The 17,021-nt window shown below is 32.1% G+C and overlaps 2 protein-coding genes across 2 annotated transcripts in view; both read right to left on the minus strand.

Annotated features, from left to right (window-relative positions):
* The window catches only part of LOC139496114 (GTPase IMAP family member 4-like), a 54,061-nt gene that overhangs the window by 16,361 nt on the left and 20,679 nt on the right, over positions 1-17,021 (minus strand). The gene's annotated exons all lie outside the window — the stretch shown is intronic.
* On the minus strand, positions 3,308-5,045 carry LOC139494504 (GTPase IMAP family member 4-like). Its single transcript, XM_071282663.1, has 3 exons — positions 5,037-5,045; positions 3,959-4,394; positions 3,308-3,318 (listed from the first exon to the last, which is right to left on the minus strand). Exons 1-3 carry the CDS (start codon positions 5,043-5,045, stop codon positions 3,308-3,310), a joined length of 456 nt encoding a protein of 151 aa, XP_071138764.1.

Below are 17,021 nucleotides of genomic sequence, written 5' to 3' on the forward strand. Positions count from 1 at the left end.
AGTACACTTTGAGGAATGTTCATTGCACTTGGGGCGCAGTGGAATGGATAACTTGTGCTCAGTGCACTGTTTGATTGTGGAAAAGTGTTCTGTACACTTTGATTAGACAAATTTGTGCTCAGTGCACTTTGAACAGGGGCATGTGTGCTCTGTGCACCATACGGAAAACTATAAGTACTTTGAATAGGTGGACTAGTTTTATATGTATGTGAACTTTGACTATTTATTGAAACACTGCCTAATGAATTACTACTACTACCCATATTTAACGAAGCTGGACAGGCTTGAACTGTGGATGTATGTAAGCTTGGCGTCATAATAGAATTTCCCTCAATACTTGAAAATATCGGCAATGGTAGCCCTCTATTCCGTAAATTCATACTAACCTAGGGCAAAAGCAAGGTTTATATCTTATAATATACTGTGTGTAATGCTTTAATAAATCTGTGCTCTACAGAGGATGGTTTATCTTGCCCAAGTTTGTTGTTTGTTTTGTTTGTTTGTTGTTGTTTTGTGTGTTGTTGGTGTTTTTTTTACTGCTGAGTATCAGTTACTCTTACTTATGAAAATGTTTATTACACTTTAAAATATCAGAAATCTTTCTAGTGTTCACCTTTATGGTTGGTTTTTTTTTAAATGGAAAAAACAATACACCTTTGAGTGTCAGTCACTCTTTAGTGTTCACTAAATAATACTTAAATAATACACCTTTGAGTGTCAGTCACTTTTTAGTGTTCACTAAATAATACTTAAATATTACACCTTTGAGTGTCAGTCACTCTTTAGTGTTCACTAAATAATACTTAAATAATACACCTTTGAGTGTCAGTCACTCTTTAGTGTTCACTCAATAATACTTAAATAATACACCTTTGAGTGTCAGTCACTCTTTAGTGCTCACTTATATATAATGAAATAATACATCTTTGAGTGTCAGTCACTCTTAAGTGTTCACTAGATAATACTTAAATAATACACCTTTGAGTGTCAGTCACTCTTTAGTGTTCACTAAATAATACTTAAATATTACACCTTTGAGTGTCAGTCACTCTTTAGTGTTCACTAAAATATATTCTTTTTTTTTTAATTAACACTTTAAGTCTAAAATTAACTTTTTGTGTTTCTTTATTTATACTTTTAAAAATTATCTTTATTTATTTTTCTCCCCCTTTTTGTTATTAATAATTTTTAAATCAAAAGAATTTCAGTGGCAATTTAATAAAAATTAAATGCGTTCACCGCTGTCACCAATTGTAGCGCCGACCGTTTATTAAGTTTACCAATTTCAAAGCAATGAATGAAAAAACTGGTGTAAAATATATTCCGTTTATTATAACAGAAATAAATGTGAAATGTATTAAAATTTACAATAAATAGTATGTAAATAGTCTCTATGTGTTTAATTACCTATCAAAAAACTAATCTGTGAAGATATATATATTCTGAAGTTCGTTTCTAAAAACAGTTGATCGTTGGCAATCCAAATTTGAAACTGACTATAGTCGACCTAGTTTACAAAGTGAATACACAAAAATAGATATTCCCTACTTCTGGTTAACGGTTACAATGTAAACATGAACGCTGTGTAGCAAATGACTACAATATGAAAGATTATCGTTATAAGTGAATGTGTAAAAGGTAATTCCATACAACTTTAACATATATAAATGATTTGTTATGCAGTTCCTATGAAAATTACTCCGCATAACATCCGAGTCGCGAATGACAACCTAAAATGTGCTACGAACTCCCGGTAAAATCATTTCCAAAATATTGCGGGAATTATGAAATACAAAAATGAACTACACAAACTATTTGCATTAAACAACGTAATAACTTCTATCACGAAAGTAAATTCAGTTAAATAGCTTTGGCACAACATATACCATTAAAAAATTAAACATAAACAAAATCAAATATGAGATACATAGTTACAATACAAAATGACTCTCTTCAGCGAAATTTAATGTGTTTTGATAATGATAGTAAAAAACTCGTAGTAGTCAACAACTCCTTGTTGTTCATTTTGTCTTTAATTGGTCGAATTCTGTAAAGTGCATGTTTCAATTTTTATTTTGAAGATTGCTTTACAAATATATTCTGACGTCAGAATTATAGTGATTTCGAACTGTACTGCGATATATTGCAGGTCAGTTACTTTAGTACTTTTTCCTGATAGTTAATTATCCTTGTTAATTCAAATAGATTTTAATAACAATTCGTAACGGTTGCTTTAGTAATCTTTGCTGTTTTTCAGTTTGTGATCTTCAGAACATTCAAAGGTTAGTCTTTAAGGCATACCTTCTTTCCATATCTTATAACCATTGTGCTTGGTTTAAATTAATAGCAATGTCGACTTTCATTTAAAAAAGAGAGGCAAATGATATCAGAGGAACATTTAAACTCATAATTAGAAAACAAATTGTCATTATATTGGCTTTAAAAGAAAAAAAACTAACAGACAAACAATAATTCACAAACACAAGAAAGACTGAGCAACAATAATCCCACCAAAACCACGAGGGTGACCTCAGATGCTTCAGAATTGTGAGCATAACCTGATTTGAATATGGCACCTGTCGTTTTGTTTCGTACTCATTAACACTCACACCAGATCTTTTTTGATTTTTAGAATAAAATATTTCAAATAACATCATATACTCGTACATTATCGTGCAAATAGCAAATGTAAAAACAAATAAAATTCATTGTGTATTAACTAATGACAAATATAACTGAGCACGAAAGAAAAAAATAAGGAATTAAACCGAATAGCATTGTATTGTCACTATTCCGCTCAAAGACACAGTTAAACCTTTAAAAAATTTCTGCAAATACTAATTTTGTGTCATGGAGGACACCCCATAAGCTTTGTTTTTCTTTTACAGTATTTACATAAGATATTATTAACAAACACAACTTTTTCGAACAAATGCATTCAATTTTGTCTCAACATCCATAAGAATAATCTTAAGAAATAAAAAAGATTAACGTTTTATTACTTACACAACTCAAAATTCAAAGACAGAATGTATATCATTATGTTTACTGTTGTATCTTAAATTTTAGTACATTTCATAGGTCAAAGATACCACAAGAAAAATAAAGCCAAAAAGAATATTAAACTATGTTCAATTGGAAAGGATTGAAGACCTGTTGAAACTCACAAGATAATATAATTATATATTAAAGGACATGTTTAAAAGCTTATTATAAGAACAAGCTGATATCTTTACACTACAGAAGAAAGTAGTTCGCACTTAATGATGAGTAAAGATTGAATTATTAATGATGCGTAAAGATTGAATTATGTGTTTACTGAAAATATAAATAACTTATTTTGTTCAAAACAAAGATATATATCCCGGAAAAGGTGGGTAAACATAACAGTCAGGAGGAAATGAATACAAATATTTATATTTGATACTGCAAATAAATGTTTGTTACACTATTTCTGGTGTATAGTTTTTATTTTTTCCCTTTCTATCAATACTTGTTGCTTGTTCCTCAACTATTGCGTTCGAAATTTTAACGAAATACTGAACATGACAGATGCAATACTAAAACATCTGCAAGTTTGCTATTATCGCCGCAATTATAGGACCTCCAGCTACGAAAACCGCTAATAAAAGGCCTAATACAAAACCATTTTGAGAAATACTCCATTGATTCTTTGCACGCAATTCTTGCTTTGTTGGTGATTGTGCGGAACATTTTAATAATTTCAACAGCTGTTCATTTTCTATTTTTTCCATTTTATCCTCGATTTTATTTAATAGCGCGTCACTGTAGTGGCTGTCATTGTTATTGTCAAGTATTCTGCCAAAAAGAGAATATAACCGATTCCATTGTTCAGTTATTTTGTCTTCATCTGTCAAACGATTATTCAAAAACAACTTGTTTCCATTGCATCGCCGAATTAAATCCTTGATATGTTGACATTTTCCCAGAAACTTACTCTCAGTTACTCCATCTACCTCTAAATCATCTTTCCTAGTAAAACAAACGGCCATATAGCTGTACGGAATTTTCTTAAACAGCTCTGCAAGTTTTCCCTGAACTTTTTTTTCCTCCTCTGTTTGCCTAAATATTGAAGTTATAAACAAAATAATGTGCGGTCCAGGTGCCGTCATACCCCAACTCTTCACTATTTCCAAACGAAGGGGTTCTTCTTCCATTATAGTGTCGAAAATTCCGGGTGTATCTACCACTGTAAATATTCTCCCTTTCCATTTCATTTTTCCCATGTTTCCTTTACTTGTCAGTGATTCTAACGAAGCCTTTGAAACAAAGAAATTCCAGCCTAATATAGTATTTCCAGTAGCACTTTTTCCGTTTCCTGTTTTCCCAATTAATATAACCCTTATTTCCGGAAGATTAGCATACTCTTCAACCTAAAACAAAATTCTCTGATTAAGAATACAATTAAAATTGTAATCAAACTACCTTTATCTCGTAAGACATTTGAAGGTACCCGTACTTTGACGACCTGCAACCAACTGCATTGCAGAAGGTTATAAAACAATTATTTTCCAGATCCAAACTATTCAATCCAAAACGTACTGAATCATTTGTCAAAACAAAAAAGAGTTCGATATCAATGGGCAATCAAAAGTATAGGAAAATGAAAACAGACGAAAAACTGTTAGTTTGAATTTCGATCGTCACTGACGAGTATAATCTAGAGGAAATGCTCGTATGATGTACCAAAGTATTAGCCTTGTATCTTCAATGGGTTTTTATCGAAATTATAGCGAAGTTATTTATAAGTCATTTGGATTTTTCTTCTTCTCAGTTTAATGGAATAGTAGTAACCAACATTATTAATCCATCTGTGAAGAGAACCACAAAGATAAGCTAGTGGATAATAATAGGATTTTCTTTCCAAATGTACGTAGAGCATATATACAACCAATAAGAATAATTTATTGTATTCAACATATTTAATATTCTACACGTTCTACAAAGTATAAATCACAGAAGACCCCCCGCAGCATTTTATTCATTATTGTACGTTAATCATGTTAATAGTTTACCAACACCATAGTAAGAATAGTTAAACATATAGGTCGATCATAGTATATATCATTTTTTCAGCAGACACACATCCATCTGAACGATATTTATATTAAACGGGTGGCGTAGCTGTTTACTCAGGTTTGTCCCATTTGGTAGCAGAAGTGACCCCCTTTTAGCGGGTTCCAGTCTCCTTGGAAACTTAGATACATCTGTCTTCAATGCTAAATGTCGGACATTTACATTATACTGAAAGGATGATTATGTCACTGGCGTCAGTTTCTATTGCTGATTCACATATTGGTAAGTAGGCGTGTTAGAAAATGAACAATCGAGACTAAACTTCTTAACTTTACTTAAATTATAAAAATGATCCGGTATCGAATATGCAGGCCTTACGCGTAAAATATACAGGTAATAAAGCAAAAACAATTGACACAAGGGTAAACAAAAGTTAACTATTTATCATAAAGGAGATCATCCCATTCCGTATAAAGAAAACGAAGTGTAATAGTCCTTACAGAATATTGTTACATACACTAACGATGAAAGTATATGTAATGCTCATGCAATGTCTATATATACGCTATAACAAATAACAAGCGGCGAAAAATGATATAGAAGAGGTGACTGTTCATAGACTAGCCCAAAACAATTCGTATGCAAAAATCCACGGCCAAGCTTCTTACCGATACAGTAAAATTGTTAAATGTCGAAACATGTCTGATGATATTGGTACAAGATGAATTCATTTATGATATGAAGTTACATTTGTGACTGCTGATTATCAATAACAAATAGTGGTTCGTGCCATAAAGTCCACTTAAAAAAAAACCCAAAAACTCGTTGTTGTAACCAGTACAAATGAATATGTAGAGCACATGTCAATTGATGAAACACCCACTCAACTCAAAGTTCTTTTACTGATCACCAGAAAAGAAGAATGTAAACTCTGATGGCATATTAGTGTTTTAATATTTACAAAGATTGGCCATTGAACAAAATTTATAGGATTAAAAGGGTAAAAACATAAAACTAAAGAACCATATTATCGCGGTTTGTGATAATAAAGGAAACATACCGAAGATTTAAACTATTTATAAAAACCTCCCCTATCAAGATACATATCAGAGGACACTAAAAGGCACAGCAATAATGATATACAAAATAAGCCAAAACAACAATCAATCAATCAATGATCGCAAGGATAATGAATTTGGGGTCATATCAATGATGAACTTCATTACATTATTGAAAGTTCGCCATAAACGCCAACAAAGCTTAAAGAGATTGGTTCCATTAAAAATACGATAAGATATCTTACAATCAATACACATTCTTAAAGGTTAATACAAGTGTTGAATCACAAAGTATATTCATCAAACATTAGACAAACATAAATTCAGGAAGCATTTAAAAGAATGGTATTATTAAAAACCCAAATACAACTATCCTCAATAGATCATGTAGATAACATAAAACTTGTTTCCCTACTTGATAGTTGATTTTTAATGAGTGAAATATGTTTGTGAAGAGGGTAACACTCTTGTGTAATGTTTGTTAGTTTTCGGCTTAAAAATTGCATCCATGCTATTTGTGCATACCTTTTTTCAAAATTTGAAAGTATTTGTGTTATAAATCATTTACTGTTGTGCACTCTAACAAAGAATGTCTCTATTTATGATATTATGGATAAACCTGTTTCGTTGATTCTCTCCTCAAGAAAAACCTTATTTGCCTAAGCTCATATATGTTTGAAATGTTGAAAGCTTCGTACAATTACAGTACATGTATATAAATTCAATGATCATGTATGATCATTCTATTTACGATCGATAGATCAAAGAAAAGAGAAGTTGTCACAATAACGGTAGGAAGTCGACATCATCACGAGGGACACGTGTCTCTTGAATATAATTCATCATATTTGGTCATGGCATAGTGACACTAAAAAATTGTATTCATTTGAAAAGCAAATAGGTACTGGTATTAATGTATATGAAGTTAGCCACTGGTTCGTTAATGGTTATTCGATACTGAATATCAAACCGGTTGCTAGCAATCGGTTCAATATTCAAATATTTTATGTTGAATATACTAAAAAAATAAATATCAAACAACATTCAAAGCATTATTGTTCTTAGTTAATAGTTGTAAAAATTAGGAGATATAGGGAATCTTTTTTTGTGACTAATTCAAATTATCGCAAATTTTCGTTGTTCTCGAATAAGAACCCGTATGTCAATCGTTATTGCATATATATTTATACCAGTAGCATATAACAAAGAATGACCATGTAAAAGATAATATTTCAAGAAACAAAAAAACACTGACCTCACTAAATATATTTAATAAAGTTAGTACATCTGTATCAGGTCGGGACCACTACCTTATATGGAAATGCATAAATTAGCATACTTATGTTCTCGCACATGTAATTATGTATTTACATGTGACGCAATTTATTTTTACCTACGTTTTTGACCAATCCACTAAATGAGTCACAATGCATGATGGACTACTACGTGTTTACAATCAACCAAGAACACGTGTTATTTACTGAAATACAACACATTTTTTCGTGCAATGCGGGATTCACAATTTCGCTTAGTTTTTCATTTTGTGTATCCTCATTTATAGTTTGTGATATAAAGTATTACTTCCATGCTCAGATTAACGAAGAGTTGTTTCTATGCGAAGAAAAAAGGGTTTGAATTATCCGATATATAGCCATTAACATGTTTGATGATGGCACAGAGATTTCATGTATTTGTCCACCAGAGGCAACGAAACATCAGCGAAAAAACCAATTACCCATGAGACAAACTTACTGGTGTAAAGTAAGCCGTCGATAACAGCCGGTGCTGATATTCAAGAGTACAGCAATGTTCGTATAGATAATTAAAGGCAAATGTGGGATCCTTGAATTTTGTGTTCGTTAAAAAGGCGAAGAAATATTTACATGTATGGCAGTGTTAACAAAATCTATAAGTATTTTTGTTGGTCACATTTCAGTATATGGGACTGCCAAACTGTTCCCTTTTTTTTAAGGTAGTGAAGTCAGCATCTGTAGTTTCAGTTTGTTCGTTTTTTAACGGACTCGGACATTTGCCAAACTGAATTAAATCATTTCAGCTGATTTCTTAAACCTGCAAAGTAAAACTTTGGTTGGCTTGCTTGCTTTGTTTGTATAGTTGTTTATACAAGCTTTGAAAATAAGATTGACATCTTTAAACAATATATATATATAGGCATAGTTTAACTTGTATATTTTATATTTTGTACAATATACAAACAAAGCAAGCAAGCTAACCAAAGTTTTGCTCCACATGCATTAGGAAATAAGCTGTAATGATTTTATCCATATGTATGTACAACAAGGTGGAAAATTTTATTTGTTTTGTGAAAATTGCAGCGTTGGATCTATAATAAAAAAAGAAGATGTGGTATGATTGCCAATGAGACAGCTGTCCACAAGAGACCAAAATGACACAGCAATTAACATTTATAGATCACCGTACGGCCTTTAACAATGAGCAAGGCCCATACCGCATAGTCAGCTATAAAAGTCCCCGATATGACAATGTAAAACAACTCAAACGAGAAAAATAACGGCCTTAATTATATAAAAAAAAAATGAACGAAAAACAAATATGTAACACATAAACAAACGACAACCACTGAAATAAAGGCTCCTATACAATATATTTTTTTTGATGGGATAGATTTCTTGTCCTTTTATATATTTAATTGGGCCGTTTTTTTGTTTGGATTGTTTTACACAAGTAATTTTTGGGTCATTAATAGCTTACTTTTCAGCATTGGACCTATGACTGCTTACTTTACTAAATTATGTCTTTGTTGGAAAGATGTCTCATTTGGCACTCATACCTCATCTTCTTATTTCTATATACAAAGCACGTTTTAGAAAACAAAATAATAGGTAATATGGCATCCACTATGATCCAGAGACTTTTAATATTGGAGATATTTTACATATGTCAACAGGACAGCAGCCGAACGATAAAAAAACCTCTGAGGTATATTTTGTGATAAAATTAGCAACAAACGGATATTATCGATGGATGAAACTATAAAAAATGTATTGAGCTATATACCGTACCCGCTCAGTGGCGGATCCAGGGGGCGTGGGTTCCGGGGGATGGACCCCCTTTTTTTGGACGATCAGTGCATTTGGATGGGGACATGTAGTTGGAACCCCCTCCCCTTTTGTCAAGGGTTAGGAACTTAGGACCCCCTTTTTAAAATGGCTGGACCCGCCCCTGCCGCTTTCATAACACTTCTTTTTAGCATACTGATTATTATGATGTTCTTACTATTAGTTCAGGTCCTGAAAAAAAAATACACGTCATTCAGTACAGAAAGAAGTGTTTTAATGAAAGTTTCGTGTTTTTCTAGGCAGAAATGATTTTGCAATGACATTATACAGGTTTAAAAGAGCTCAAATGGTTTTCTTACTGGACAGTGGTTACTTCATTGGATATTTAACTGTGTCATGTCGTGAAATTAATGCAGGTTCAATTCATAACAATGCACAAAACCGGTTCAACTACTTTTGCAAGGCGAAAAAGAAAGTCAAATCGTGAAGCCAATAAACAATATTTTTTTAATCTGAGCATGCAAATTGAAGATTACGTTATATATTTTACATTAAATATACTTTCAGAATAAAAACTTTGGTAATGAGAGTCCCAGACAATATATTAATTGACTGTTTTCCCACTAATTCCACGTGTTTTAAGTAGTAGTTTACTCGTAGTAGCCCACAATGCATTGTAGTTCATTGAGTCGATTGGTCAGTTTTCCAAGGCCATATTGGCCTTGTGTTTTGGAAATTACTATGCAAATATATTCTGACGTCAGAAAATCTAGAGTTCTCGACCTGTGTATGTAAACATTACCACGTTTATTTGTTTATGAATTTACACGTGTTTGAAAGTATATAATAGGTTAAATGATTTTCATTGGTCGAGTAAGAACTGACCATAATATTTGAATAAGGTCATTTCAAATATTTCGTGCTATACTTTTGGCGGTTTTGTGAATTAAAGATATTGTCATTCGAGGTTCGCTTTTGGTACAGTAAAGTTTACCACCCTCCCACCCAACTTAATGTATTTTTCTCTTGTAAACATTTATTACATTGCATTTGTCTTTAATAAAACTAAAGCTTTGCTGCACAATGTCAGGCGAGCTGATCCCATACAACGGTGTTGAGTTTATTTTGTAAATAATTTATGTTCGCTTGAAGTTATGAATTGTATTAACAGTATCATAATACAATATAAAAATATTAATTTACACAATTATGGAAAGCCAAAATAAAAGATATTTTCGAAAGACTTAGTATTCGGCTTTGTCAAAACACGAGGGCTTAGGGCATCCCTGATTTTTCAATTTTCATAATATTATGCATTGATATATTAAATAAATAGAAATGAATCGCTTCATCAGGCATTTGGATACTGAAATTCCTGTTGATGCCATTTTGTATTTATATTAACTAACTTATTGCATATTATCATTAAGATTAAGATATCAAAGAGGTCAAGCAATCTCCCTGTGCCATTTTACCTAATTTTTTGACGATTAGTAACTATAAAGTGACAAGATCTCTTTTTTGTGGCTTTGCAATTTCATTTAATTGATATTTGTATTTTAAATGCTAATTGAGCGATCGAATGTTCTTTTTATTGTTTCTGGAAAAATCATGTGTAAAAGTACTTCTTTGATTGCATTTTTGTGTTAAGATTTATATTTTATAAGATAAATTTTGCAATTTCAAAAGGGTTTATATTGATGGAAACCAAAGTTTAACGACAGCAAAGATGAGTCTTAAACATCTTTTACCTTTTAATTATGACCACCTTGCTTTTAATGTTTTCGAATATAAACTTGTAATTATTTTAAACCACTACTAAAAACTCTGAATATCGAACCGACTGATAGCAGACTTAAACGACTAGAAAACAACATGGTAACAGGTTGCATTGCGAAAAACTCACCCAGTGTACACAAGATTTCTTTTGAATTGACCAGTTGTTTAGTCTTTTAAAAAAGCAGTATTATTACATGAAAACCCTCCTTACCAAATGTTAGTCTTTTTATGGATTTAAGCTTGGTAGTGGATCAAACATACACACTGTAACATTTTACAGGACTTGACAATCATGACGACTTCTCGGTAAATATATAACCACCTATAATGTCTGATACTTTTTTGACGATTATTATTTGTTTGGAGGTGCACTGGATATGTAAGTCATCTGAACCAATGACAACAAAATTTCACAAAAAACAAAAAACGAAAAGATCCATCTGCCAGTATTTTACGAACTACGAGGACGATAATGTTTTTGCTTGATTTAATTTTCAAAATTTCCGCAATTTCACAATTCAAACTGGGATATTAAATTGGTTTGTCATTAGGGGCCTATAACGTATTAAGTTTGCATATTTATGAAGACTTTAAGGTGACATTAACTAGAGGTCGTTGATGGGGGATTATGGAATTGGGAATAGTGGACAAAAAATATAAACAATAGAGACAATGGACCAAGAAATAAATAAAGTAGCTAGAATAATGGTGTTAAAATGTAATGATAAGAGAATAATTGTCAAAAAGTATAAAGAATAGAGAAATATGGCATAAAATATCACAGAATACAGAAATTAAGAACCCCGAATCCAGACCATCATACTAGTTGCCTTAATGAACGTTAGTTTTTTCTGGGAGATTGCTATTGGTTATCATATGGTTTCTCTTTATTTCTATGTCTATTAATTCAGAAGCATGCTTTCATTATTTACCAACATTTTACATATCACACTATAAAAAAAGACTATTATTTTGCAAACTACCATAGATTTCCGGTAATTGTTCTGCATAGACCACACCACATTGGAGTCCCTGTAAATGTTTTTCAAGTGGACCGCAGTTATCCACCCTACCCCATCATTACATAAAAGTTAATAAACAAATATCTACGGAAATACTTCTGTCCGAAAAATGTGTAATGGGGAGCTTGGTAGCTGATGTCTGCTGGAGAAAAAAATCAAGGTTGCTGTTTAGCTTATTTTTTTTCAAAGATAGGTCCAAAGTTGGGGTCGAACACCGAACCCCATCCTTACCGAAAATGTAATAAAAATTGTCCTCACTAAGTGCAAAGGGAAGCTGGGTAGCTGGGGTCTACAGTAGAAAAATCCAGAGTGTTGTTCTGCTTAGTTTTTTTTTCTAAAGTAGGTCTAAAGTTGAGGTCGTATACCCTACAAAAACCCTTACCAGACAGTTAATAAAAAAATTCTGCGGCAATACTTTTATCTGCTCTAGGTGAGAACGTAAGCTAGAGATCTAGGGCCTACTTGATCAAAATTACAAGATAATTTATAGCACGGATCAATCTTTTTTAATCTAATAAATAATTTACTTGCCCACCATACTTTGAATACAAAAAATAAACCTTTTGTCCAATCATATTTAAGCGAAATCTACTAGTTCAGAGGTAGAATGTTTTGTAAAAACAGTTTTGTGTGGCAAAAAAATTTAAAGCACGAGTGCAACTTCCTTTTCTTTTAATGCAGAATTATTATGTCTGTTTATGAACTATTTGACAGGATGGCGATAATAAGGAAAGCTATTTCACCCAAAAGTGCAATTTTGCCATCATTAAAAAAAATCATAATTATTTACGATTCTATAAACACTCCAAGTGTTGACTATTTAAAATGTAAAGCGGGCAGTACGCTGTGTAATATATCGAAAGCGATTGATTTTGGCTTTATATAACTAATAATAACATAAGATGATAAGATAAGATAAGATAACTTTATTAGCACTAACACATTGACAATAAATGGTAATGGCAACAAATTAAAGACTAACTACAATAACATATATATACAATGAAGGAGTGACAGTGGATAATTATGAGAGAAATATATAAAAATTAAATGAGAAGCATATACATTATTACAAAAATCATTGTAATAAATAATTTACTTGCCCACCATACTTTGAATACAAAAAATAAACCTTTTGTCCAATCATATTTAAGCGAAATCCACTAGTTCAGAGGTAGAATGTTTTGTAAAAACAGTTTTGAGTGGCAAAAAAATTTGTATGTTTCATTATAATTCGATATTCTGATTGGCTTAACTACACATGTCATGTTACATTACACAACGAAAATCATTATTCATGATGACACGAGGTCCCACAATAAAGTGCAAAGGTGAATTTAATAAAAACTTGATAAAAATCGTGTTTTCATGATCCTAGCTAAAACATGTAATTATAAATATTGAATGCTTCTTTTTGTAACTTCATAGGGTTGTAAAAGCGTTGACCGTGCGTACATTTTCATAATGAAGCGCTTCCGCTTTTCATACAAAATGTATTTCGGTCATCGCTTTACACCTCAATGAAGTAACAAAAAAAAAGCATTCAATTCTTAAATAAACCAGAAATGAAATTTTGAAATTCATTGAAAAGTGTCTTTGACTGCTCAATTATATTTTGAAAACTGATGATATAGTGGTTATATATTGATAAAAACATTTTAAGTACGTTTGAGTCTTATGCAATATTTGTTTTTATATATTTGAAAACTGACTGCTACCGACTGGTTGCTTGAGCCTGGCTCACAAACTCCGCATTTTCATTACAGCCGATTACATTGAGTGTGTAGACAAAGGTTATATCTTTGGATCGCTTGTTTGTTAGCTGAAAAATAAAGTAACTAGGTAAGGTATACCACCCTCCTGTAGAAGGAGCCTAGTCCTACAGACAGATTGATTGGTTATTTGTCGAACTAGTCTACTCTTAAAGGAGGGTAGTTTACCTAACCTAATAATACAAGCAAGCTAACCAAGGATAGGCTACCTTTGCCTACACACTCAGTGCAATCGGCTGTAACTTTTTTACATTACAGGTTGCAACACCTTGCCAAATCATTAGGTTCCAATAAACGTTTGGAAAATTTAGTTAATGTGCTTTCCCATAGGGTTTTATGCAGAACAATTACCGGAAATCTATTATGGAAACTTGCAAAAACAATATCAAAATCGAAATCTAAGTGAACAATGAAGTTACTCACATTAAAAAAGGTTGAGACATTGAAGGCCAAATATTTTTTTTTATTCTTGCGTGTCTTATTATAATCAGACGGTAATTTTAGAGTTTACAAAGAAATTTAATATTAAGACAGACATTAATGTCGAGTTTCATTGGTGAAATTAACACTACAATACAAATAAAGAATTCTCAAATGATCATGACTTTTGCTTGTAGTAAAATGATCAATCAATGAATGAATCAATCAATCAATTGATCAATAAATAAAATAGAGAATGGAAATAAAAAATGTGTCAAAGAAACAACAGTCAGCCTAACCAAAGAGCGCAGCCGAAGGCCACCAATGAGTCTTCAACACAACGAGAAAATCCGGGCTTCAGCTGGTCTCTAAATAAAAATATATACTAGTAATGTAAAAATAGACGTCACACTTTACTTAGACAAAAAAAACTAAAAAAAAACTAACAAAGATCAGAGTCTACTGTCTTGGGACAGGCGCAAAAATACGGCGGGGCTAAACATGCTTTGTTAGATCTCAACCCTCCCGCTATACAATTATATCTAGCTCATGTAGAATAAACAAACACACAACAATATGCACAGAGAAACTCAGTTTAAAAGAAATCCCAGTCCGATGACAAAATAGTAAACAAAAGAAACTACACAAAACGAATATGATTCATAAATTAACAAAGAACTACTAGCAGTAACTGACATGCCAGCTTCAGACTCAATCAAAAATATCGAAAGAATATATAGATATAAGAAGATGTGCATGGTATGAGTGCCAATGAGACAACTCTCCATCCAAGTCACAGTGTGTAGAAGGAAACTATTATAGGTTAAAGTACCCTCTTCAACACGAATCCTTGGCTCACACCGAATAGCAAGTTATAAGGATCCTCCAAAATGACTAGTGTAAAACCATTCAAACGGGAAAACCAAAGGTTTAAACTCTATATAAACTAGAGGCTCTGAAGAGCCTGTGTCGCTCACCTTGGTCTATGTGTTTTTGGTGATGGTGATGTGTTCGTAGATCTTACTCTACAAAACATTGTTGATGCTTACAATTATCTCTATCTATAATGAACTTAGCCTAGTAGTTTCAGTGGAAAATATTTTGTAAAAATGTACAAAATTATGAAAATTGTAAAAAATTGACTATAAAGGGCAATTACTCCTTAAGGGGTCAATTGACCATTTTCGTCATGTTGACTTATTTGTAGGTTTTACTTTGCTGTACATTATTGATGTTTACAGTTTATCTCTATCTCATAAATTTTCAAGAAAATAACCGAAAGCTGCAAAATTTTCTTAAAATTACCAATTCAGGGGCAGCAACATAACAACAGGTTGTCTGATGCATCTGTAAATTTCAGGGCAGATAGATAATGACCTAATACACAATTTTACCCATGTCAGATTTGCTCTTAATGCTTTGATTTCTGAGATATAAGCCAAAATCTTCATTTTACTCCTTTGTTCTATTTTTATCCATGGCGACCATCTTGGTTAGTTGGCAAGGTCACCGGACATATTTGTTATACGAGATATCCCAATGATAATGGTGGCTAAGTTTGGTTGAATTTGACCCAGTAGTTTCAGAGGAGAAGATTTTTGTAAAAGTTACGACGACGGACGTCGGACGCCAAGATATAAGAAAAGCTCACTTGACACTTCGGGCCAGGTGAGCTAAAAAAACGAGAAGCGAGAACGACATCAACAAACGACAACTACTGTTTTTTGTGTGATTTTTTTATTACTAGACCAAATATTTCATGATTTTTTATTATCTAGGACTGTATTTTTGATTAACAATTGATAACCAAGTTTAATAAAATCATATGTGTGTATAGCAAACATATTAATTTTGGCTTGAAAGACGTCTATTTAATTGTTTTCGACTCGCTCTGCTCGGTCGGAAAAATTGACAAGAATAAATCCTAAGATTGAACGCGTTCGTTCAACAATCTTATTAAAATTAATATATATATTAATTTTCTCATACACATAAGTATTACGAAATTAGAAATATACATTTTGATTAGATTAGTTCGTCTAATTTACAAATGTAGTGTTATCTGTAGTAAATTTACTGACTTCTTTAATAAAGGATTTGAATAAGAATGTTTCGATACCACATAAATGCCCCACTCGCACTATCATTTTCCATGTCTAGTGGACCGTGGAATTGAGGGTCAGAACTCTATATTTTGCATTGAAATTAAAAAAAATCATATGATATAGAATATGTGTACTGAGTTTAAAAAAAATATATATCTGTACATTAACTTCACTTTCAAGTATAGAGATGTGATTTTTTTTCTGAGACAAGTGCTTGTGACAATCCAAAAGAACTTGCAGTCATTCGATGTTCAGTACTTCAGTACTTTGATTGTTTGAAAACGAGGTAAAAATACCCTGCCACATTCGGTATGTGTTTTTGTTAGACCTTTGTTTTCCTTCTGTTTGTATCGATCTCATACGTTAAGCCCTTCTCCACTGATTTGCATAGTTTGTTCTTATGCTGTGCTGTAACAAAACTGTCCCGGTTGTTTACAAGCATGTTAAACGCCACAATATATTGCATGTGCCTGCTCCAACTCAGGAGCATGTAGTTCAATGGTTTTCGTTTGTTGATGTCTTTTATATGAGTTTTTCGTAATTCATGTTGTTTTAAAATAGGCTGTTATTTTTCTCAATTGAACTGTTTCATATTTTTCAAGTCATGGACTATTGTAGCCGACAATACCGTATGATTTTTTTTCATTGTTGAAGATTATATGGTTGCCTATATATAATTGCTTACATCCACTACATTTGAACTTTATTGGATAGTTGACTCATTTGCATTAATACCAAATCTCCTTATTAAAAGTTGAGGGGTGTGTGTTTCTTTGGAAAATTTCAA

This window comes from Mytilus edulis, chromosome 11 (genome assembly GCF_963676685.1).
Source record: "Mytilus edulis chromosome 11, xbMytEdul2.2, whole genome shotgun sequence".
Lineage (NCBI taxonomy): Eukaryota > Metazoa > Mollusca > Bivalvia > Mytilida > Mytilidae > Mytilus > Mytilus edulis.